The 25,520-nt window shown below is 44.6% G+C and overlaps 1 protein-coding gene across 5 annotated transcripts in view; it reads right to left on the bottom strand.

Moving 5' to 3' along the window:
• Window positions 1-2,893, bottom strand: part of BCAR3 (BCAR3 adaptor protein, NSP family member) — an 88,736-nt gene extending 85,843 nt beyond the window's left edge. For 4 of the 5 annotated variants that reach the window (XM_075002968.1, XM_075002966.1, XM_075002965.1 and 1 more), the window contains exon 1: window positions 2,669-2,893. Coding sequence is in view for 3 of the 5 variants with exons in the window: in XM_075002966.1 (XP_074859067.1) it covers window positions 2,669-2,699 (31 nt within the window). In the remaining 2 variants the exon portion in view is untranslated. The remainder of the gene's footprint in view (window positions 1-2,668) is intronic. The other variant, XM_075002964.1, reaches the window with a different exon arrangement.
• Between the last annotated feature and the right edge of the window lie 22,627 nt (window positions 2,894-25,520).

The raw sequence follows: 25,520 nt of genomic DNA on the forward strand, positions 1-25,520 counted from the left end.
TAAGTTTTTTGGGGATTGTTAGTAATTTAAATTGTAACATGGTCAAGACAGGTTTTAATCAGAAATTATAACTAAAGACGCATTTTGTCAAGAACCAAACCTCTACAACATCATCACAAATGTTACTATGATTAACATTTTTAAAAAAAACATTTTCAGCCAGCTCCTGCTGTTGTCATTACTTAGAAGTTCATTCTGCAAGGTTCTGAAAATCTGAACTCCTCCCAAAAGCTGCTGGATGCCCTCAAATCCCAATGAAGTCAAGCCTTTAGTTTTTGTTTTGTTTTGTTTTTTTTAGTCCTTAATCAAGAACATTCCCACAGACAGATTTCTATTTGTTTAAATCAGGAGACCTAGGTTTTAGTCACAGCTCTTCCAGGACATCTTGTTTTTGAACATCTCACTTCACATCTTCCTCAGTTTCTGCAACTATAAATTGCCTTGAGATTATGAATTAAGAAAGTTATATAAAAAGCTAAGCAATAAGTATTCCTATTATTGACTAGGACTCAGTAAAAAAAAAAACGAAAATGGGTAACTAGTTCAAATTCTGGATCTTTCATCTCTGTAGTCCTGAAGATAAAATAGTGGTTGAGTCAGTATTTTTCAGCCAGCTGTTTAAATGTAAATCACTGTTTCCCAGGGGTGCTGGAACAGTTAGTATAGTGCAGGTGCAGTCATCAAACTGAACTATAAACCTTGCTCGTGATGGAAGCCACTTCTGGAGGGAGGGGCAGGAGGGGGCCAGCAGCTGTCCTAGTTCCAAGGCCAGTACTGTGTTCAGAGAGAGACAAACTGACCAACAAGACCTCCTGTCTTTTGCTCCTGGGGAAACTAGTTCTTGTTTTCATGCTCTTCCAAACCCCCGATTTCTCTGCTACCAGGCACATCCATACAAGCTACAGTAGTTCCAAGCAAGCATACAACTCTTCGATCTTCCACTGCCTGCTAATGGGTTTATGTGTAAAACAGTAAGTTGATCAGGGTGGGAAGAAGCATCATTGTATGTACTCCTTCTCAAGCAAGCCAAAAGCTAGGGTTGCCATATCTGACCTTTCCAAAAAAGAGGACACTCCTGAGAGGAAGTGTATCTGTATCAGTATGTCTGAACTCATGTTGTATTAATGTACTAGGTATACTATAAACACATTAATACAAGGTGAGTTGGTAGATACTTCTATCAGACGGGTTGCTATCTTAGTCTGTATCCACAAAAACAAGCAGAAGTCCTGTGGCACCTTGTAGACAAGCTTGTTGGAACATAAGCTTTCGTGGGCAAACCCGCTTCATCAGATGCACGATGCAAATAGGTCTTTGCCCATGAAAGCTTATGCTCCAATAAATCTGTTTGTCTATAAGGTGCCACAGGACCTCTCATTTTTTTTAGCAGATACTGATACAGATATACTCTCTTTCAGTAACAGAGAGAGAGCCATGTTAGCCTTTAAAGTGCCAGATTCTCTCTCGGGTTTTTTTTTTTTTTTAATATATATATATATATATATATGGTAACCTTACAAAAGTATGTAATCAATAAATCTTATTTGTGACCTGACAGTGCATCATTGTCTCTCAGGCTGTTGTGTGGAGCAAGACCCTGAACATCCCTGCTGCTTTTGACTTTTAAAATAATACCCATTGTTTGCCTGTCTTTGACTTTGTATGGATGCAGTTCCCACAGAGCCCATCCCCATAGGATGGAAACTCCCAAATCTCTTTGCCACTAAATGCCTAAAAATCAAGGCCAGATTCAGTTCACAGCTACCAAAGAGCTTAGGAAAAAAAAAAAAGGCAGTGCTGAGAAGACTAAAAGCATAATTCGTTAGGTGATGAGCTTCTATGGAACAGAACCACCCAGAGTTTTCCAGATCTGAAGAAGCTGATCTGTCCCATGAAAGCTCAAAACCTAATAAGTTATTTTGTTAGTGTTTAAAGTGCCACAGGACCGCTGGTTTGTTCTGCCAAGATACAGACTAACAAGGCTACCTCTCTGTGACTACACCGAAGAGTTTAGGGTGAGTCACTCTGAGGCTTCGCCTTTCTCCCCCCACTCCCCTCCGCCCCGAAGGTAAATACAACCAGTTACTCATTGGTCATCCCGCAAAGAAAAGGCCCAGTGTTGTTAGCACAGTCCCAGGGCAGGCAACTTCGCTCTCATCACTAGTCTGCGGAGAGAATAGCCGCAAACTTTGTCTCCTCCACCAGTCCTGCCTCCAGCTGAGTCCCATACCGTTAATTTCCAAAGCAGCCGCGGCTCTTCGACAAAGCAATCAGCAACGTATTGCAAACAAGGACACCGCACCAAACTCGGAGGACAAATAGATCTGGTTTAACTCCCCGTCCCGCCCCGCACCCAGAGTCCAGCATATTTTGAACCGCGCTCGCTTTTCATCCGTATATTCCAGCCCAAACGCCACCTCAGTTCGCTGGGATCTTTACGGGCAAATTCCTGTGCATCCCTATTACCACAGGGGCGGTTTTCACGCACTCAATTACCGTTCATTAAACAGAGCAAAAATCTCCGCATTAAAGCCTCCGAAAAGCGCCATCAGGAGCGGGACGGGAAGAGGAAAAAAACAACGCACAGCGAAACACACCGACACAAAACCTTCAAAGGCCCCTGGCCCCTTTGCGCGGGGTAAAGTTAGCCAAGTAACGAGCCACTCACGTGCGGGACCGGCACTCACGCGCTTCCACATCAGCCCCGCTCAGCCTTCATGGCGCAGCCAGGTCGGCGGGAGGAGGCAGACAAGCCACCGGCGGCTCTCAGGCCGGTCTCCCGGCTCAACCAGCCGGGCTCTGACCGGAACAGAAGCTGCGCCGGAGCGCGCAACAGCTGCAGACACCGCTCTGCCGGGCCCCCAGGCGGGGATTTACTACCGCCCAGCCACGCCCCCCGGAGGCTAGTCAGGCTGAAGCTCGCCGGAGCCCCTAGCTACATGCTGGTTACGCGCGGTGACCTCCCGCCGCCCTTTCCCATCGCTGCGAGGAGTGCGGCTTTGCCTGCAAGATAGCTGCCGCCCAGCTGGCGCTGCATCGCTTCCTGAGACACCCTCTGGCGGGCGATCCCGGGGCCTCTCCCACTTCCCTCCCAGATAATTGAATTAAATCAAGCAGCTGTTTTTTGCTCATGTCCAGACACGGGAGCAACTCCTCTGCAGGGTCACCGCCGCAAAAGCCCACCTGCCACTAAATGGCTGCGACCCGTTAAAACAGCGGGGGTGAGGTGCAATAAGCAAACGGCTCTTTCCCTCCCTAAATCAACAAGGGCTTGTTTACACCGCGGAAAGCCACACAACAGAGGTCCTTCTGCCCCTTCCTCCCCATCCTTTATATCCCCCATGCGCTGCATGCGGACAGCTCCATCCAGTCCACATCACATAGAACTGGAAGGGGCCTCGGCAGGTCCCGTTTACTTCAGCTGTGGCCTCCTCCGAGGGAAGGAATTCCTCCCTTTGCACCGTGCACCAGACTGTCAGGTCGCCTCCCTCCACATCTGCAGCGTCCCTTGCAGCTGCCTCTGTCTCCATTCCCACTTTGCTGGCTTACTTATTTTAAGCTGTGATCACTGCAGCTGCTGTTTCACTTCCAGCACTAGTCTGTTCACAACAGAGCAACACACCTGCCAGAGGCAACACATAGGTCTTCATAGAGTGAGTGTGTGTGTGTGTGTGCTGAGGCCTTTTCAAACTGTGGGGCATGCTGCCCTATGGCTTAGCGATGACACCACGTGGCTCTGACCAGCCCCTGCGGTGGAGCTCAGGGAGGAAGTGCCGCCTCCAGGTCACCCAGCCTGTCGGGGTTTGAGGCTGCAGCCAAAAAGCATGGGGAGGTACAGGAGGCCAGTGCCTCCCTTCCCCAGCACCACCTCTGAATTGCCACATTCAGCCCAAGTGTATCTGTGTCTCCTTTGAGAACAACAAGAAGTCTTGTGGCATCTTACAGACTAACAGATATTTTGGAGCATAAGTTTTCACGGGCAAAGACCGAAAATATCTGTTAGTCTATAAGGTGCCACAAGACTTCTTCTTGTTCTCGAAGCGACAGACTAACACGGCTAGCTCTCTGATATGTGTCTCCTTTGTGACTTGTTGGCAATGGCTTGGATCATGAAGATGACTGTCTTCTACAAAAATGACAGCCAGGTCTCCCTGGGGAATCGGTAGGTAGCTAAGGAGGCTGATCCACTTGAGCTAATGAACCGAGGCTGGTAGCTAAGAGCAGTTAGTGCATGGCTATCCTTTGTGAATCAGCCCCGTTAGCTGAGAAACATCTGCCCCAACTGTGAGCAAATCTGTGGATCTTGGATCAGCTTCATTAGCCACCTACAGATCCATCAGACATAACTGGCTATCATTTTATGGAAGAACAAATTTGCTGTTATTATTTTTCTTTCTTTTATCTTAGTGTACATTTCAGCAATCTTAGGACTTTATTACTATTTTCCTAATAATGTTGCAGCAGGCTGTGAAGAGCCCTTTGCTTTACTGGACAGAATGATACTGAATTGCTCTCTGGTGGCTGTTTCTTTTAAAAAATATTTGTGCTATTTCAAATTTTTCATTTCAATCCGAAGTCTACCCCTTTCATTATCTCTCTAATATTTTAAAGTTATAGTCATGGCCAGTGTAATTTAAAAGAGGACAGCTTAATTTTAGCAGAAGACAGTGTAGTGCTCCTAACCTGGTTAGCGCTCATCAAAACTAATCTTTCAAAATGTAAACAAACAGCACAGGAAGGCTCTCCTCTCCTTACTGCACAATTGGCTGGTTGCCAATTCTCCTCCTGATAAAGCATCAGATAGTTGGTGCTGCCAGAGGCAAGGTACTGGATTGGATGGAGCAGTGATCTGATCTGATACTGGAAAAAAATGCACATAACTTTTGCCCTATATTCTACAAATATGGTGGGGAATGTACAACAGCCACAGCCAGAGGGTTTTGCTGCTGGGGGCCATAACTCTTCTGTCAGACTTCTGCTAGTGTTGGATGAATAGCTTAAAAATCAAAATTAAGCAACTGCTGTTTGCTGATTATACATCTTTCTTTACTTTTTGAACTGAATATCACAATACAGGGCCACACCTTTTAAACAAGTGCACTAAACTAAGTCCTGATTCAGCGTTACTTAGCCCTCAGGAACTCAGGAGTCAAATAAGTGATCAACATTGTCCAAAAGAGTCACAGTAGTTTAAGTTACTTGTTCCATGTACTACAGTAATATATTTTAATTTAAACGGTATGATAGGGGAACATTTAATTTCATATAGCTATATCATTCTTTTAGCAAAATGACTGACCATCTATTATTTTATCAACTACAGTTGATTAATAGCATAGTCGAGGCATCCTGACTGGTTAATAATTAAATCATGGTATTTTAATGCCATGTGCAGCAAAGAGCTGCAGGAAACCATTTAAAGAACAACTATAGTTCACCAGCTTCAGTCTGAGTATTGCTGCCTGGTAGAAGTGTGTGTTAACCCTTTTAACTTCAACTGATTTGGCCCAGGGAGTTTATTTTTCTTTGCATTTTGAGTAAGAACATCTAGTCTTAAAAAAAAAGATTTTAATGGTACTGAAATCCATCCCACTAACCACCAGTGGACAAAATAATCCACTCCCAAGCAGATCCTAGCTCCAAGCACAGACATTTGCAGGTAGAAATAACAAATTACAGCAAGAGCTATATGAGCGCTAACTTATAGCAAGAGATGGTGGCTGGGGCCCCTGGGTGCATTGGCAAAACAGTGAGAGAATAGGAAAAAAATACGAGGAAAGACAAGAAAGGTATGGGAGCCTCAGCTAGGGCAAGAGAGAAAAAGACTGTAGAAGCATGGGGAGAGTGACTGCAACATAGGTAGGAGTAGTGCTCCCTCTAATTTTTTCCAACCTTGGGCAGAATAATTTTTTTAGGTGCAGCAGGGCAACAATACAAACATGTGCTGCCTGCTGTGGGTGGCCATGGGTGCTGTGTTAATCAGCTGGGCAGCCTCTGAATGTCTCCTGAGTGGCCGCCCAAGTGCTCAGCTTGCAGGGAACACTGGGTACGAGTGGGAGAAGAAAGGCTGAACCAGGTGCTAAAAGGGACATGGAAAGAACAGACCGGGAAAAAAGACAGGGAATAGAAAGCAGAAGTAAGGGACCCAGAAGAAATTACACAGAAAAGGTGAAGCAAGAGAGCAGTGATTGAGAGCAGATGGGAGATTATGGAACAAATGAGCAAAGTGGAAGGAATAAGGCAGAGGGACAGAAAAAAAATGGGGAGAACCTGCACCTGATTAAGAAACTGATCCAAAGACAATTGAAAGGCTTGCAGTGATTTCATTTGGCATTGGATCAGGCCCTAGATGGGAAAAGAAAGCTACTTCTTAGAGAATGGGAGATGGGGAAAAGCCCTAGAAGAAAGAGACTGTCAAATGGTGAAAGAGGGAGGCCAAAAACCAATCAAACTGGTTTTGTTTAAACAAAAAGTTTGGTAGTAAAATATTACACAAACTTGAGGGAGGGCTGAGGTGGGCTGGGGTCACCTCTGTTTTCTTGGGCAATGGACAGAGGAGTCTAGTGTCTCTGCCACATGTATGGAAGTGAGGATAACAAAACGATCATAAAACCAACACTGGCCCTTTTCTGTATGCGAACTACATGAGTACTTCTGCACCAAGGTTTTTGATACATTTATTGGTGCTGTAACAGCATATAATTTGTCATGCACAAGATTTCCTACAATTCCAAATGAGTAGTAGCTAGGCCTCCTTCTTTGGGTTTTGAGTTTGTTTGTCTACAATCTTCTAAAACATGGACTATTGCACTTGACATTTCACAATTTTCTGGGTAGAGGACTTATACCAATTTGTTTTTATGACTTCCCAAAGCATCTGCATGTGTTTGCCTACCTACAAGCCTGAGCAGTTCTAAGATATGCTCACTGCAATATTGCCACATAGCTCAAGAAACAAACAATATAAATGCTGGAAACACAAGCAGGGAGACTTTGGGTTTGTCTATGCTACAAGAACTATACTGTCACAGCTATGGTGCTGTGGCTATGCCGGCATAATCCACTCTGTATAGACACTGGCTACAATAATAAAAGGACTTTTTCCATTGGTGTAGGACAGCCACCTCCTGAAGCAATGGTAGCCACATTGATTGAAGCATTCTTCTATTGACCTAGTTGCACCGCTGGGTTTTAGGATATCATCACTACATTGCTCAGGATGTGGATTTTTCACACCTTGAGCACTGTAGTTACATCAGCCTAACACTGAGTAGAGCCCTGACTTTTAAAAATATCTAAAAGAACAAAGTTACTTAAATGATACCGAAATCTCTTCTCTTATCAATGTCTACAGTTTTACAAGGGGTAAGACCTACAGCCTCTGCTAGGGCTTACACACAGCCCTTGTCACATTGATGAAGGAACAAAACTCATGATCTTCATGTGGCTGTCTTTCTGGAAATTATTAATACTACTTCCCTTTAAAAGAAGGTGAACAGAAGAAGAAAACCTTCCTGAAATCATAACTGTAACTAGGCAACTCTGGCCTGGTGATACAGATCACAACCACTAGGTCATTCAGGCAAAATAAAAAGAACCCCCTTTAGAAAAAAATACCTTTTAAGGATGACATGCAGAGAAAGTGGGGAAAGGAGAGGGGCGGGTGTCTGTGTACCTTTGTGATTATGGTATGTATAAAAGAAGGCTTACATTTTGTACGGGTTTTTTTCTGCTTGCTTTTACATTACAAATATGGGTCTTGTCTATGCTGGAAGATTGTACTCTCATTGAGTTAGCGAAAGGATGACATCACCTGATTCAAGACAGTGAAAGATGAGTTTCTGAGTGAGGAAGAGAGTTTTAGTAACTGTTAAATCTTTTTGTTACATCCATTTAACTTCACTGAATAATGACCATTTTTGGAAAAGGAAGCCTTTGTTAAATATTTGATACACCCACCCACTCAACTAAGGTTCACAGTAAACACGCTTTGTGACATCCAGGAGGTTGTCTAACAACACGTAGGATTGAATTTGACATTTCTGATCTTTCTAAGGTTAAAAAAGTAAAAAAAAATAGCTGTGTAAACCTTCTCCTCCTGTTAAATAAAAGACTAAAAAGGGCACAGTACAATCAGGAGAAACACCTTCAGAGCCAATTAAAGAAGGCATTCACAGGTTACATTCACATAGCAATTAAAGACCTGCATTTGGCCCAAGGCAGCTGACCCCCAGCTCATAGGGCTGTGTAGATATTTGGCCACATGGCCCCCCAGCATCCTCCCCTGCATTCACCATCAGTGTGGCACCGCTTCCAATGTGTGCATGGGCGGTCCTGCCCCTCCCTTGGAGCAGTGGAGTCTGAGAACAGCACAAGCTTCCCAGCTGACGCTACCGTCACTGAAAGCAGTGTGGCACTTCCACAGGAAGAGCCAGGGTAGGGGCGGAGCAGGGGTGAAGAGAAGCGCGTGTACAGGGAGCAGATGGAAGTGGGAGGGGTGGAGCAGGCTCTTGTGGCTGGTGCCACCCACATTCCCGGGACAGGTGGCCTCAGCATTTAGGTAATATACACTAGATTCTGATGTACAGTAAACCCCCCACTTACATGTAGGTTGCGTTCCTGGGCAGCCACATGTAAGTTGAATTTCGCGCAAGTCAGAGGACCAGGAAACTGAGCAGTGGCCCTGCAAGCAGAGGGGAGCCAGAAGCCAGGCTGCCACCTGGTTCCTGTCTCCCTGCCACTAACGATTTCAACGTGCATTAATCCAAGTAACACGTAAGTTGAAATCGTGTAAATAGGGGTTTTACTGTAGTATTCAGAAGCGAAATGCTAACATTTAAGTATATGCTACTAGTTGTTTATAGCCTGAAGTTGCTCCTTGTGGAAGCAAGCTCCCCAACTTGTAGCTATGCCTATACTCCACCCTGCTTTGCCCTGGCACCACCCCCACTCTGTCAATCTTCCCTCCCCTTCTCTGCTCACCCATTCCAGCCAAATCCCCCAACCCAAATGTTTGGGGGACCCCCACCCCAGTCTGCTAAAATTTCTTTCTAAAGAAAATGGAACACACTTCCCACTGTACGCCAAACTGTGAAGACTGGGAATGCAGAAATTACCTAATTAAAAGCACTAAATTTGGCGGAAAATATGTCAGTCATAGGTTTTTTGATATACCCTGAAATTAATCAGAAATTTATTTACAAAAACACTAAATACAGGTTGAACCTCTCTAATCCGGCAGCCTCAGGACCTGACCAGTACAGGACGAGAGAATTTGCCAGACCACAGGAGGTCAATATTGTCTAGCACTTTACTACTCTTCCACTTTTTACTTGGCTCTTAGAAGACATTTAGGGGTAAATTACAGCTAAATAACAACACAGAGAGACAAGACTGGAGGTTGTAAACAAACTTTGTGGGACTGCGAGAAACTTGAGCACACCCATCATAAGTGGTTGTCCGGCTGTCATGATGGATTATGGATATTGCCAGATGAGAGAGTTCAAGATTAGAGAAGTTCAACCTATATTGTGGAATACACAATGCAGCTGTTCTCTGTTTTACATTTTCTGATTATTTCTAAGTTATTTTATATTTAAAATGTACCCTGAAGCCTTCATAAAGTAATCATTCCAAAGTACTGCACATTTAATACACTGAAACAAAGACATTATTTTAAATTAAATCAGCCAGAGCGGTGTAGTGTGTTCATAACAAAGTTCACTGCTTTTAGGAAAAGGGAACGCTCATTTACATTGTGTTTTCTTCATAACAGACACGTTTATCAAATTTCGTCATATGTTTATGTTAAAAACATGTTTCCAAAGATGTTAGGCATAACAAAGGATTTTATATTTTATGGATTTTGGTGCAGCGTTCTGTTAAAACTAGTTCATATCAAATAGATGTAAAAAAAGGAGAACTCTTGTCCAGTTATCTAGAAGAAAAAGGATCTTGTCCCTTTAAGGGCTGACTTCCAGAAGGAGGTGTGAAAGGAGAGTTGAGTGCAGGAGAGACATGGAAGGGTCACAGCCTGTGGGAGGCTACTGACTGGAGGGGACTGGTCCCTGCAGGAGGGGTCCTGCCCCCCTTAAGCTCACAGGCAGGGAAAGCAAAGCACAGTGGCCTTGCTTCCTTGCTCCTCTGACCACGTCTCTAGGGAAGGGGGCAGGTGGTGGATCCCTGTTGCGGTCCCACTAGTCCTTTGTGTTGCCTCGGTTGAGGGAAGAGGTGGAGCAGAGGTGTGGAGAGGGGCAGAGTGGGGTTGTCCAGGCCCTTCCCTGAGATGGAGGGAAGAGATCATGTGGTCTGTGGCCCACGAGGATCTCCTTCACCAGTCACCTCGGCAGGGATGGATAGGAAAGGGACAAGAAGACTTTGGAAGCAAGTTTTTGTACTATAGCAATTGAAATGTATAGTTTAGATAAGGACGGTCTTTTGAAGAATTTATTTAAAAAATACATGTCTGAAGATACAAGCACTTAATGCTAACTCTGAATATTGAGACTGTAAGAATCACATCTCTAAAAATCCCTACATGGATTTTTAGATGCACAATCTTCAGCAGCAAATCAATGGAATATTTATAGCAAATTTTAAACCTATTTACCGTAACACACAACTGGTTTTGTCAGTAATTTCAGAAACTGACAAGAGATACCTCTGGATTGGCACATGCCTTTTAAATGGCTTCATTACCACTTAATGGCCGTGTCTACATGAGCCCCAAACTTCGAAATGGCCACGCAAATGGCCATTTCGAAGTTTACTAATGAAGCGCTGAAATGCATATTCAGCGCTTCATTAGCATGCGGGCAGCCGCGGCGCTTCAAAATTGACGTGGCTCGCCGCCGCGCATCTCGTCCTGACGGGGCTCCTTTTCGAAAGGACCCCGCCTACTTCGAAGTCCCCTTATTCCCATTGGGAATAGATGTGTAGACGTAGCCAATGACTCTTTCACAGGTTCTATGTTACAATTAATAGGTCTGGGAAGCTTTTCACTGTTATGTTAAGAGATCCACTGGCAGGGCAAGGGAAAGATTCACAAGGAAGCAACAGCTCCCAGGAACGTCAGACTAGGGATAGGAAGAGGGGAGTGGCTGAGCATTGCCTTCTCTTGCCTCTTATACTTGCCTCCCATTGTCAGAAGCACTGAGCTTTGCCTGGTCTCAACATGAACCCATAAGCCAGACCACATTCACTGAAAACTGGTATTAGAGCCATTCTAGAAACTGATGTGAAAGGCTTAAAAGCCTTTTCCCATATCCAAGCTGACTTCTGAACTGGATGCAACAGAAATGCATTGGATGGTCTGACGGATCACTGGGCTGTGCAATCCTTAACCAGCATGGCCATCATTACTGATCAGGACAAAGGATTCTGGCAAGGGTGCAGGACTTAGTGTCAGAAGAAGTGAGTGATTCGCTGTGGTGTTGTATCTCTTTGTATGAAGTCATTTAACCTTCCCACACTTCCATTTGCTAATTTAAACTATCTGGCTTATGGAGGTGCTCTGAAGTTTCTTCCGTTACAGAGCTTTGTAAGAATATTAAATAGAAGGTGCAAGGGAGGTACAAAATATTTTCCTCGCAGCATAGGGGAATATTTCCTGCTATTCTGACTGGAACAATTCCACTAGTGCTGGAATTAGGGTGACCATCTGTCCTGTATTTGGGTCCTCTCCCTCACCCACATTTTCTGCCAGCAGCTGGCAGGTACAGCTGCTGGCAGAAGTCACTTCCCTGAGCCTCTGGGAAGTTGGGGGAGCGCTGGAAGCTGCTGCTTCACCAGGGCTCCCAGGGAGACTGGCAGCTGCTGCTTTCCCAGGGCTCCTGGCAGCTGCCACTTCCCCAGGGCTCCAGGGGATCACCAGAAGCTGCTGCTTCCCCAGGGCTCCCAGGGAGGCTGGCAGCTGCCGCCTCCTTCCCAGCTCCCTGGGGCTTGATGGAGCCAGGAGGAGCCACCCCTCCCCCCATATCTCCCTGTCCTGTATTTGGGACAGGATCACCCTATGGAAAATGTATAAATATGTCACAGAATAAAATCAGTTTTATGAGGTTGATATGAACAAATATCTATAAATGGTTAAACCAGAGCTACCATTACACTATTGTGATCTGTCAACAGAAATCACTCTTGGAGGAGATTTCCTGACAAAGCTTCTGTCAACTGAGTGCTATCACACACAAAATCCAATAGGAAGAGCGCTCCACTCTGTTGACAGAGCAGCCAGACTGCCAGGCCACTCTCTTGACAAAACAGGCACCTGAAAGCACAGCAGACAGGGCTGCCCATTGTTCTGGATGCCCTGTCTGTCAAGAGAAGGCATCCTCCCCAGAGCATCCATACAGCTTTTTGTCAACAGAATCTGTCAACAGCAGTGTTATGCCTCAGGGCTGAGAGGCAGAACGCTGCCGGAGAAAGTGCTGAGTTTTGTCAACAAACTGTGTGGACGCTCCACCAGGTTTGTTGAGAAAACTGGGTTTTGTTGGCAAAGCTAGCTAGCGTAACCATAGCCAGAGAGAGTGGGTTCTCTCTTGGCAAGCAGCCAGATAAGCCAATGGGGAGAGAGAGGGATCAAATTTAAACAGTTGCCTGCTGAGAGGGGTCTTTTTTTTTCTCTGGCCAGAGCAGCGAGAGAGTCTTAAAATGCTTAATCCTAAGGAATCCAGTAAATACCTTGGCCACATCATAATCTGGGCATATAGATACATAAGTAGAAAGGAAATGCATTGTTAGACATGATCAGGTTATTTTTATTTTGGGTTTCGTGTGCGACTTTTTAGGCTGTCTGATGTATATGCCCTGTACTCTAACTTCTGAACTGAATCCCTGGGAAGAAATTCTCTGTGCTCTATCCTTGATCTTGTTCTAGTTGCTTTCCAACATCGAGCAACTGAGTGTGCTTTATCACCCTTGTGGTATATTTTCATCTTCTGTTAATTAAATTTTTAAGGCCATGATTTGATTCCCCTGTCCCAAAGAAAGGTCTGCGTATATTCATGTCTAGACCAAAAGGTTTACCAGATTGCAGTTTAATTACTTCTCTTTATTTCCAAGTTTACTCCTAAGGGTGGAGTAGAAAGCTTGGGGTTATCTCAGAGGGAGACATCCTAAGTGTGTCTTCTAAGTTTTTTTTTTCCCAGTTGAGTAGTGGCAGCTGCCTCCCAGGGCCAGGGAATCTGTGACTTTGGGAGCGTTTAAGCAGAACTCTACCGAGGCAAAGTATTTTTAAGGTCTCTTGCAGCCCACCCCCTGCCTCACCTTCTGCACTTGGAGTGTCAGGGTGGGGACGAGACTTGACAGAGGTAAAATGGTCTCTACTGATTGATTCTGTAAATTTCTAGGAAGTATAATTTATAGATGAGTAGCTAATGACTTTAAAAAATTATCATATTTTTATAAGTAAGACCTAGGAGATTACTATAGGTTTCCTACACATCATGGTTAGGTGGTAAGCACTGGAGATGGTGACATGACATTATTATATATAGTAAGATTGCTCAGGTATGAGTCATAATATTCCTTTCATGCTAGTTTTATTCCATTTCCAGAGGAAGCTGAGAGCTTTCAACTGGAAAGTGTTCAGCTACAGACATTATTGTATTAATATACAGGAAAAGTTCTAGGTATAGACTTTCAGAGGCTTACATATAGATGGTTTCAATGGGAATTTTGCCTTCTTAAGGACCATTGGGTCTTGCACTAGAACTGATGCTGCTGCCCTGTCAGCTGCAGTAGCTGCCTTGAGTTTATGCAGTGCACACAGATCTTTAAACTATAAAATAATACAGAATCAACCTAATTAATTGACTGTCAACTGTCCTACCTCCCATCATGGTAATCAAGGGCAGATGCAGTGGTGTTAAGGTCAATGTTCTAGGACTCTATGAGGTTTCCCACAGTGCCCCAACATGATCATTTTGGCCAGCATGTCTACTCTGGTGCACTCCCTGGTATACAGGAAAAGCCCCAGGAATGTTTGAATTTCATTCCCTGTTTGGCCAGCATGGCAACCCCAGCAACATAGCTGCCCATGAATACCCAGAGTCACAAATAAGCTCCAGCCTGGAGCTTGCAGGAGATCCTGGATCTGATTCCTGCGTAGGGAACAGAATTTGTGCAGGCAGAATTCCAAAGCAGCTGAAGAAGTGTTGATATCTACACCTAACTTGCACTGGGCACAGAGGAAAAAGGATACAGCAGGGGCACCCAGCAGTACTGTGTGAAAATAAGGGAGCTCAGGCAAGCCTATCAGAAGACAAAGGAGGCAAATGGTCAGTCCAGGACAGAGCCTCAAACATGCCACTTCTATGAGCAGCTACATGGGATTCTGCATGGGAGGGAGGGGTCGTGACTCAACCATTGTCCCAAAGCTGTCCATGGAGACCTCCCGAGTGAGTGTTCCAGAAGCCAAGGGCAAGGATAGTGCAGTGGTGTGAGCATTGCCCTGCTAAACTCAGAGTTGGGAGCAAATACATTGAAAACAAACAAACAAACAAAACAATCTGGCAGGGACAGTGATAGGTCCTGCTGTGAGGGCAGGGGACTGGACTTGATGACCTCTGAAGGTCCCTTCCAGCTCTGTGAGATAGGTACATCTCCATATTATTATAATGAGGAGGAAATTGTAGATGAGGAGGAGGACAATGATTAGAAGACAAATGGAGGAGTTAATCTCACTGACAGCCACCAGAACCATTATCTTTAGAGCCAATCATCTCTCAGGTTTTATTGCTGCTGGATCCTGATGGCAGGGAGGGCACTTTGAGTGAGGTCATATTTGTAATCATGCTGCAGTGGCTAAATGTACTTGGGTTTTATCTGTCTTATCTGCCCTGAGGTGTACGGTGGTGACCACTCTGCCTACATGGAGGGGGCTACTCGGAAAAGTTGTTAAGGTGTCTGGAGATGGGTCAGAAATCCTCCCTGCACATCTCTAAAAAGCTCTCATAGAGGTACACTTTAATCCTTCTCAGAAGATTTCTGAGGAGGCCTGCCTTATTCTGTCCTCCATGCTAGGACACCTTTCCACACTAAGTCAGCAGTAAATGAGCTGGCATCATTGCAACACAAAACATAGCAGTATAATGTCCAGGTTTCTGAGAATATAATCCACTCTCTAACACGCTCTGTGATTCAGAGTAGACTTATAACACACATGGATGAAGTAGGTGGCCTTGTGAGCCCCCTGCAAACCTGCCCAGCCCCGCCATCCCACACACCTTGCAAGGCTCCTTGCAAATGTGCCACGCCCTCCCCCACAAACACAGACACTGAGGTTGTGACCACACTTGGCCAAAACTTCGAAATGGCCATGAAAATGACCATTTTGAAGATTACTAATGAGGTGCTGAATTGAATATTCAGCACCTCATTAAGCATTAGGACACTTCCAGCCATGGCACTCCGAAAGCGGTGCTTTCAAAAGCTCGTGGCTCGGCATGGCTAAGGACCCCGTTTAGCTGCGCAGAGCCACACGCTTTCGAAGTGCTGAGGCTGGAAGCGTCCTAATAATGAGGTGCTGAATATTCAATTCAGCGCCTCATTAGTAATCTTTAAAATGGTCATTTGCATGGTCATTTCAAAGTTTTGTCCAACTGTGGCCACAGCCTGAGAGATAGCCATGAGGGCTGTTCTTTGTAAGCACTTGGTCAGGTGTGTTTTCAAAGTGGAAACAAAAAGGTCAAGAACCCCAACCTACTGCTTATCACACCTGCCACTAAACTGAGTCCAGATGCCCCACACTGTATTGTTTCTTTTTCCTGCCTGTTAGGCCCTTAAATGACATATTTGGCCTTGTACATAACACATGCCTTTTGTACAGAATACTACTTTGTTCCTTGTATGTGCATTAACCTTCTGTGTTCTACAGTGTATCTTCTCTACAGTCTACCCTTGTTCCTTCCCACAATGCAGCTGCAACAGTGGGTCTTTTACCCACTCTTCAGCATCTTCCACCACTTTGGCTATCACAGATCAGAAGGCGAAAGAAACGTTTAACGAGCAAATCAATCTGCACGCTCCAACAGGGCATAATGGAATGCATGGAGGAGAATGATGTTACAGACAGGGTGAAAATAATTTAAAATTTCTTCCAGGTACTCTCCTAATGCAACCCAGGTCCCTGCCAGCTCTTTAAATAACTCCTTTCTGGCTTTTGAGGCAGTCCAGCCAGCTCTTCCCACCCACCCACTCTCGTGTCTGGTTTACAGATCATATGCACCAAACAAGAGGAAAGAAGACCAAGTAGGAAACAAGAACGTAAAATGCAGGAGGAAATGTTGAAGCGCAAGGGGGAACCAACGGAACTGATAAGGCACCTGGTAAAGGTGCAGAAAAAGTATCTCTAGCACAGAGACCTCCTACATCCTATGCTAAACCACCTTCTCTCCTCACCAAGTTCCATAGCCTCCTCTTCCAGGCACCCTAGAATGCGAGAGTGGGGAGAGCATCACAGGCAGCATTTCACTCAGCTCCGAGGAATGTCATCTGGAATAGAAGGCTGCTATTCCCACAGCTTTCTGCGTGGGGGGATTGGAATAAGCCACTTGCCTTTGCATCCTCCCCCACTCCTCCATCAGAGCTCATGCCATGAACTCCTGTTCTCTCTGTTCCTTGTGTTTTCTAAATTAAAATGTATTGTTTCAGAACAGGGTCTTTGGTATTTGTCAACTACTTTTAGGGAGGGAGGGGGGTTGTCTACAGGCTAGTACACCTACTGCAGGGGCCACCTTATTAAAAGCAACCGTAAAGAGGCTTTTGTGAGCACATTCTCCTCTGGCCAAGTGCGTGTGCTCTTCACACTTTCACCTCAGAGCCTCTTCTGCAGCTCAGCCCTCCAGCTGACTCTCTCACCCTGTGTGTAAAGGCCACAAACACCTTCGGAGGTACACCTTTAACAGGATTCCATCTTGGTGCCCCTTTCCTTATAATGGCAACAGTACTAATATCAGAGAGGTAGCTGAGTTAGTCTGTATCTTCAAAAACAAGAAGAAGTTCTGTGGCACCTGATAGACGAACATTTTGGAATGTAAGCTTTTGCACAAAAGCTTATGCTTCAAAATATCCATTATCCTCTAAGGTGCCACAGGTCTTATTGTTTTTGAACAGTATTAATGAAAGTGGAAAATGAAGTCATGAAAGTCCCTCCATCTAAGAAGGTTTGATTTGCATATTTATCAACCTCCATCTCCTCCAAAGAGATGTAGTGAACTGATGAAAGGGAGCAAAGATGACATCATGGGATGGTTTTCAAACATCTCCTACTTGAGAGGAGAAGCGCAGGAGGAAGAGTCTTAGTGCCCTTCTTTACAGTAACCGTTCACCAGCAGGTCTATGTTTCCATTCTTCTCCGGCAGGAGAAGCGCACCATACACACAAGCTAGCAGAGTTTTGTGACAGTGGACCCAGTACAAGGACTCTAATGGTTTTCTAATTTCTGTATGATGTCTCAAACGGAAGCAAGGAATTAACAGCCTCAGTGTGAGACACATGCTGAAGGAAGATGGTTTTTATTTACCTTTTGACTGACATGGCAATCTAGGATAAATTGGAAGCCAGACAGGAATAGTCAGAATAAATGAAGTTTGAACTTTCCAAAGGACTGAGCTGTAGGTTGTAACTCAGTTGCTTTTGGGATCTGGGGCTGCCTGAGGGCCATATGGTGCACATAAAAGCCAGGCATGTATGTTTATAATTTTGCCATTGCAGCTACAGCTTTGAGCTCCTCCTTTAAAACTGGGGAAAGGTGGGAGAAAGTTTCCAATCCTTGAACTTGTCAAGGAAAGCTGAAAGAAATGACATCAACACCTGTGTGGTCTAACTGTTAAGCTAAAGGATGAGTTCAAAGCATCCTCCACTGTCTGTTGGCAAAGGTACCGGAATACTTTGGCTCGAGTCTGGAATCTACAAAGCAGATAGTGAATATTACTGAACTGAAAAATCTGGCTCTGTTTCAAAGGTTTTTACAGAAAGCGGAAGAGACAGAGTGGGCAAATGCTGATCTGTTTGAGAGCAATGTGGTCAACAGCATGACCAAATAGGTACTTATAGCTCTCTGATACTTCTGTCTTTAGCAAAGAGTTACCTCTTTATATCTGGTTATTTTCTAGCCTCATTGAGGATGGAGTTTTTAAAATCTAGCTCCATTGTCTCTCTCCGTTGCTCCTGTCACTACAGTATAGTCTATATACAGAATAGAAGAGTACAGTGCTAGAAAGTGTGGTTGTTGATGACTTTTCTGGGGGCTGAAGCCCCTGTATGCTTGTAGGTACTTAGAATTAAAAGGTAAGTGGCAAGTACTACATTGCTTTCTTGTCTCCTTTCTTATTAGAACAAGTCTTAGACTGCCTCTGCCTTGCACCATGAAAGAAAAGACAGGGAGCTATGTGACCAGAAGGAAACAGCAGTGCACTTGAACTTGCCATCACTGTGAAAGGAAAAGAAATTGAACAATAGCAGATAATTACTTATAAAGAAATTACAATGTAAAAACAGCTTTCCAAAGATAAGGCATGTTAATGGCACTTTAGCTTTTGGGTCTCCTTTTAATTCAATGGCAATAAACTACGATGCTTTGTTTAAACATATCAGTGTTGGCCTTTGTTTATTAAACCACGCAGTCTAGGCTAATGGACCCTAAAAGATCTAAACATAGAGCCCATTAAACAACTAACTTTTTCATCCCATCTCTCATTCTCACCAGGAAAATAAAACTAAAAAAAAAAAAACCACCAAGACATGTTACACACAGCCAGTCTCTCAAAGATAAGGACTTACATATTCCCTTTTTGGACAAGAAAATAGTTTAATAAAATTGTATTTTATTTCTACAAAATTCCCCAAAGGTACTAATGAAGTAAGCTTAAGCCACAAACTGTTACACAGAATTCAACTAAATGGAGATTGCACTGAAAAATTAAGTGCTAGCTCTTTGGGAGTCTGTAAAAGACATTCACTCTACTTTTTAATGGTGGTCATTTTATTAGCTATTCCCGTTGCTACTGTACAATGTAATCAATATAAAAACAGTACAGTTCTTCACAATTGTAAGTACCAGTGGATTTGCAAATTAGTAGCTTCTAATGCTAGTAAAATCTAAAAGGTATTTCTTATGTCAAACCAGATATTTACGTTGTTCTTTTTACAATGACCCTTTCCATCAGCTTGCAGGACTTGTTTACAATGAGATTGTCTGCCCCACAGGTGAAATGCGGTTTGGTCTTGCAGTGGAATTCAGGTCAAACCATATGTCAATCACTCCCTAGAAACTGGTAGCACAGTACTGTAACATGGTTAAAACACTACATCCCATCTACACCTAAGATCAAGCCCTGTTTTACCTATGCTAGCAGAGTTCTTTAGTGAACAGAATTCTCCCCTTCAGACTGCTCAAATCTTCTTCAGCAGACTAGCCCGCCCAATGGACTGTCTCCGTAGTAGGGATATTTGGAGTACAATACACTTTGGCCATGCGTCCTTCCTGTCCTTTTGCACTGGGAGCTGTAGGGAAAAGTGAATGTGCATGAGTGTAAGAGGTGATCATCAGGGCTGGTCTACATTACACAAAACAAAGAAAGCAGTCCAGTAGCATCTTAAGACTAACAATATTATTAGATGATAAGCTTTCGTGACAAAGACCCAATTCCTGTTTGTTTTGTGAAGAAACAGACTAATATGGCTACCTCTCTGAGACCACACTACACAGTTACCCTGACAGAAGGCAGTGTATGTCAGTGTCCATACTACAGCCTTCCTCCTGCCAATATAAGTGCATAATGAGAGGTGCAAGCAGTGGGGCTGACAGCCACTGCAGGCCCCGGGGCAAGAGAAGGGGGAACTCCATGCCCCAGAAGTGGCAGAGCTTCAGGTAGAAAGTGTGGGACCAAAGCCAGCCAGCCTTTAGCTTTGCCAGGAGCACTGCATTACTCTCCCCTGGCCTCAAAAGCCACGTGGAGTGGTGGTGAGATGCTCCCTTGGCATTTCAGAGGGGCCTCGAGTTCCTGGTCTCTGTCACTGCAGCAATCAGGAGCTCCAGGTTCCTTTGAAGCTCCAGGCCTCATGCAGCTGTCCCCCCCTTTACTTCCCCAGCTGGGTTCCACCCCCTTCACCAGGCCTCAGTAGTAATAGTATCTGTGTAGACATTAGCTCCCTTGCCTTTGCTACTGGCTGTCTTGTCAATTTCACCGGTCCCCATTCTCCTCAGGAGCTGGGTGGCTAGACTCCAGCTGGAAGCTGTGGGCAAGAAGCCCTGACAGCTTTCTGCCCTCACCCGCTGCTGGAAACTGGGGTGAGAATCCCCACTGGTTCCAAACATACCCCACAAGAGGGAGAAGCCCTGGGAGACACCACCCCCCATCACCCCTCAGCTGGAGAGTAGGGGAGGAGCCCCAGCATACCCCTCCCCCCTCCACTTACTCCCAGGAGTGGAGCTGCTCTGTCAGTTTCAGTTCGGTGAGCTATGAAATCAATACTGCCAATCTGTTCCTGCTAGGGAGTGGACGCGGGGGTGGCATGGGGGTACGCAGAGAAACTGGGAATGGGATTGGGAGAAGCACCAGTCACCTTTGTCCTCTCACAGTGGAGTACGGGGACGGGAGAGTGGAGGCAGCCTGCTGAAACCCTGAGGGACAGCTAGATTCCTGGAAGGCAGCTGGTAGTGGAGCTGAGAGACCAGGCTCTTAGCTCCCACCATGCCTTTAGGCCAGTGGAAGTACTCCAAGCGAGGCTGTGGACTGCCATCCCAAGGAGGGTAGTGTGGAGACACACTACTGCAACGATTATTTTGGTGGCTTTAAGTCAACCTACCTCCATTGCTAGTGCAGACATACCTATGTGGGCTCCAGGCCTAGCATAGCTTCACCAGCATGAGGGTTACCTTGGCATGGGGGAGATTTCATTGCTTTTTGGCTTCTTTTTACTCCCTGAGCAGCAAAGAAGAAACAGGCTGCAGCAGAGAATATGGCTACATGGAGTAAGGGGGAAAGAATTTTAATTACTGATTCAAAATATATGCTTCCTCATTCAAATTTGATCTAGATTGGATTAAATACTTATAGGAAAAGATTATAGATGTTAATTGGTTAAATGAGAAGCATGCCAGCATAAGGTTTACTGGTATACTTCCAGGCTAACCGGCCCTTGCCTAAATAAATTCACTGCTAATCTGGGTTCTTTTTAAAATTCAGATTAAGAAAGGAGAAGAAAAGTACTTTTTACTATGCAGTGGTACTTTCTGGTGAGAAAGGCACATTTATTTAAAAACAGAAGGTAAAGAAAATACTGGCGCTTCAGTGTCTGACTTCAGTATAGTTCAGTGCTGAAAAACAAGTGTTTTCAGTGTAAATGATTAGGCTCCTAGACACAGCACTTTGACAAAAGATAGACACGAAACAGAAACACTTCATAACAGGCTGAAGACTAGATAACAGCTGGTAGTCCCTGCTGTGAAAACAAACGTCTGCAGTCAACATGGTAACTGCATGAAATTTGGCCCCACTCTGAAATGAGTATTTTAGTTATTACACAATTGTGCATTAGCAAAAAGAGGGGGAAATGGCACACCAAATTGTTCCCACCCCCCGACACACACACACACACACGCACGCACGCACACCCCCAACCAAAGAACTACTGACATTTCCCTTAGAACTTAGTCCAGGAAACTCCATCTTTTTATTTACAACCAGCCAAGTAAGATGGCTTCCAGGGTAAAAGAACACATGTGTCCTGTGAACATAAAATATACATTATAACTCCAGAATAAGATTCTTGGTTTACATTCACCCTTTTTGTGACTCTATTGAAGCCATTGGAGTGACACTGGAGATTAATTTAGTTCTACAAGTTTGAAGCTATACAGTTTTAAAAGGAAAGTTGTTTCTATGAAATCAGAAAAAAAAAGTGTATAAAGAATGCTGTATTTGCAAACTTATGTCCATAAAGGCTTCATTGCCTGAGCCTTTATTCTTATCTCCAAGGTCTCTGCCAACATTAAATGTTTTGTTTTGTTTTGTTTAATTTCGCATCCACATTCTTCAGAACCATTCTTGTGTTTGTTGATCTTTCATTGGCACTGAAGTTACAGACATAAGCATTTCAATTTCTTTGGTACAGTTCTTGTAAGGTAAGCCTCCTTTCCTCCATTTACCTGCTCACTTAAAGAGTTTGACAGTTAGGTACAGTGATGGTTATTTCATTGGATTTTTGGCAGATCTGAGTTAACTGAAGTATCAAATATCTAAACCAATTCAGTGTGCAGCTGCTGAAAAACTTAACAGCAACTTTGATTACACCTTTATTTTCCAATGCAAATAATAACTCATTCCCCACTACAGTATCTAGGAAAGGCTACAAGATTCCAGTCTGAAAAAGTAAATGTGAGTTCCACTCAAAACAACTCCTAGTCTCATTGCAATAAGCAAGTTGCATAGTTTCCTATTCTGTTTATGATGTAGATTACAAGAATGAGATACTGAGTTTATAATTGTCTCATATGCTCTGATTTATGGAAGTTAATCCACATGACTTGACCTGTTCAGAATTACACACATTTTTCTATAACTGATTAAAAGTCAGAAAAAAATGATTGCGTGAGCGTAGTTTTTTTTCCAAGCCTGACACACACCAATTCCTAAACACAGCAGACGAGTATAGGTCATCACGGGATGTTTATGAATAGTATATCTAAGCATGGTTCTATTGCAGGGGTTCTCAAATGGTGGATTGGGACCCCAATGTGAGTTTGCCAAGGCTGGTGCTTTCCCTTGGCCCCAGAAATCTGCAGCCTAAGCCCATGCCCCACCCCGCACACCCAGGGCTACAGTTAAAAGCTCTTTGCCCATGGCTTCAGCTTTGCCTTACCTGCCATCCCCAACCCAGGACAGAGGTCTCAGACAACAGGGTTCAGGCAGGCTTGGTCTTTAGTCCCCACTCCTGAGGCCAGTCATGTAGTATGTTTTGTTGTCAGAAGGGGTGGGGGGGTCACAGTGCAATGAAGGTTGAGAACCACTGTTCTATTCCCAGCATTGTCTTCCCACCTCATCTGAAGCGGATGAAGTAGAGAAACATTACCTAAGTGAAGTGTTGGCTCCTGTGCAGCCTGTAACAGCCTTTATCCAACGTATTTTATAAATTATTGGGCAGACGACATCATAACTGGACCTCATTATACAGAGTAATATTTTTCAAAAGATCACCTGCAATGAATCAGGTTCAACAGTATCTTCAATCATAGCGCCCCCCCCACTCCCGCCACTTGATGAAAATTGGCTTATGAATATGAACAACAGATGTTTTAGGAAAATGCATCACATACCATCAATTTTAAAGTCACAATTTGCTGAAGGTGCTAATTCTATTTTATGCATGTTTAATTCTTGTATGTGAAGTTAGCAATATGAAGTGACTCTAGGTTTAATTCTAGGCTATGTCTACACTAGAGGGTCCCCCCACCCAGGAAAAAGCCAGGCCTGTGTCGACAAAAACCCGGTGCACCTACACACAAAGTGTGTTCTTTTGATATTAAATCAAAGGAATGCAGCACTTTTTGCTGGAAGCCTCTTCTGCTCCCAGATGAGGAAAAGCACCTGACTTAAAAATAAATAAATAAATGAAAATAAAATAAATATGCATGTAGATGCTCTGGGGGCCCCTTTTCCAACAGACAAGGCTTCCAGTTCACTGGGCTGCCCTGTTTGCTGAGCTTTCGGTTGGCTGTTCTGTTGAGCGAGTATCCAGACTGCCGGGACACTCGACAGAGCAGACTGCTCTTTTGATCCACTTATTGTGTGTGGTCTTTCCAAAGAAGATTTTTCAGAAGAGAGCTCCCGGAAGAACTTGCGGAGGACCACTGTAGTGTAGCCCTAGCTGCAAATGGGCTAATGAGGGGTGTTAATAAGACTTTAAGAACTTGATGGCTCTGTATTCAAACCAACCCCCTCTGAATGGTTTTATTTTTCCCGTAAGCCCAAACCGTGGATGATCCTAGAGAGACATGTGACTGCCATCTCAGACCGGAATCCACCTTGAGTCTTGTACTTTTCTATGGGGTGGAGCATCTAAACAAAGTTTCTGCCCTGGGAGAAAAATCTCTAGAAGGAATGAAGATCTTTGTCTTCAGCTGGCTTTTGAAGTTGCCTCTCCACCCTAAGAGGACATACATGAAGAAAACTGCCAATAAAGAACTGTAGCCAGAGCTTGAAGGCAAAGCTGCTGGGCCAAGGTCAGCAAAAGATCAAGTCTGTCCTGAAATAAGAACCACTGTAGTGCATGGGGTCAGCAAGCTTTCTGAGGTGGAGTGCCAAATGTTGACATTTTGATTCCCATGTACAGGCTGAGGGCTAGTTATACTTTTTAAAGTCACTAATAGGACTACTTACAACAACTTCATTAATAAATTAAGGTGCATGGCAGGCTGTAGCAGAAGAGTTGGCCAGGGTGCCCCGGGCCCTCGTGCCTTCAGGCTGCCTCATGCTGCTGCCCCAGCTCCATGCTCTGGCCCAGTCCCTGCACTCCAGTGGGAGGTCCATGGCAGGAACTCTGGGCCTGGACCTGCACTGTGGTGGGGGATCCTGGCTGTGGCCCAGTGCTGCCGTACAGGCTCATGGTAGGGGCTCCCGCCCTGTACTCCAGTGAGGGCCCCTGAGCCACACCGGGGGCTCCATGCTCCTGCCCTTTCTTATGCTGCATGGGGGAAGAGGGGCAGGGCTGGAGCCCCTGCCTCATGCCGCTCTAAATCAGCTTGCATGATAAGTGTGGAACACATGCTAGGGGTTGCCAAACTCGTTTTAGCATAAAATTTTGCATGTAACAAGTTTTAGTGCATTAGAATTAGCTGATGTCGTTTGTTTATTATAACTCAGTGATGTACTTTGATCTGTCTTCATTTGCAATCGCTTAAATCCTACTTGTAAATTTGTAATAGAAATGCTTCTGTTTATTATCACGTGCAGTGTAAATTGTTACTGGGATTGGAGTGAGAAGCAACTTGTTGGTAAAGGTGTCTTCATGAGCGCTCTCCTTTGGTACTTTTACACTTGGAAAGAAGGATTTATTTGGGGGATTGTTTTCCTTGGTGCTATCAGCAGCCTTAGAGCTGAGTCTTCTCAGAGCTCAGTGTCTGGGCTGCTCTGCTAGGGGATGGTTACCCCTACTGTGTACCTTAGCAGTACCAGGTACTGAGGAGCCCCAGACAGCAGGCATCAGCATGTAACACTGACAGATCTGGGTTGGGGGCACCAGGGATAGAACCTGTAAGCATAGGGGCTAAAGCGCTGCACTTTACCACATGAGCTAAAGCCCAGCTGGCTCTCAGTCAAGGCTGTAGAGCAGAGACTTAATTCACCCTAGATGAGGTCTCTGCATACTACCAGTGATTTGACCAACACACTGGGAGACAACCTCAAGGGGACTTCTGTAATCCAACCATCACACCCACCTTACTGAGTTCTCACTCAGAGAACATTTTGAAGAACTACCATACCCAACCAGCTAAAATGAACCTCTCTGAGGGGAATTTT

The sequence above is a fragment of the Carettochelys insculpta genome, chromosome 9 (genome assembly GCF_033958435.1).
Source record: "Carettochelys insculpta isolate YL-2023 chromosome 9, ASM3395843v1, whole genome shotgun sequence".
Classification (NCBI taxonomy): Eukaryota; Metazoa; Chordata; order Testudines; family Carettochelyidae; genus Carettochelys; species Carettochelys insculpta.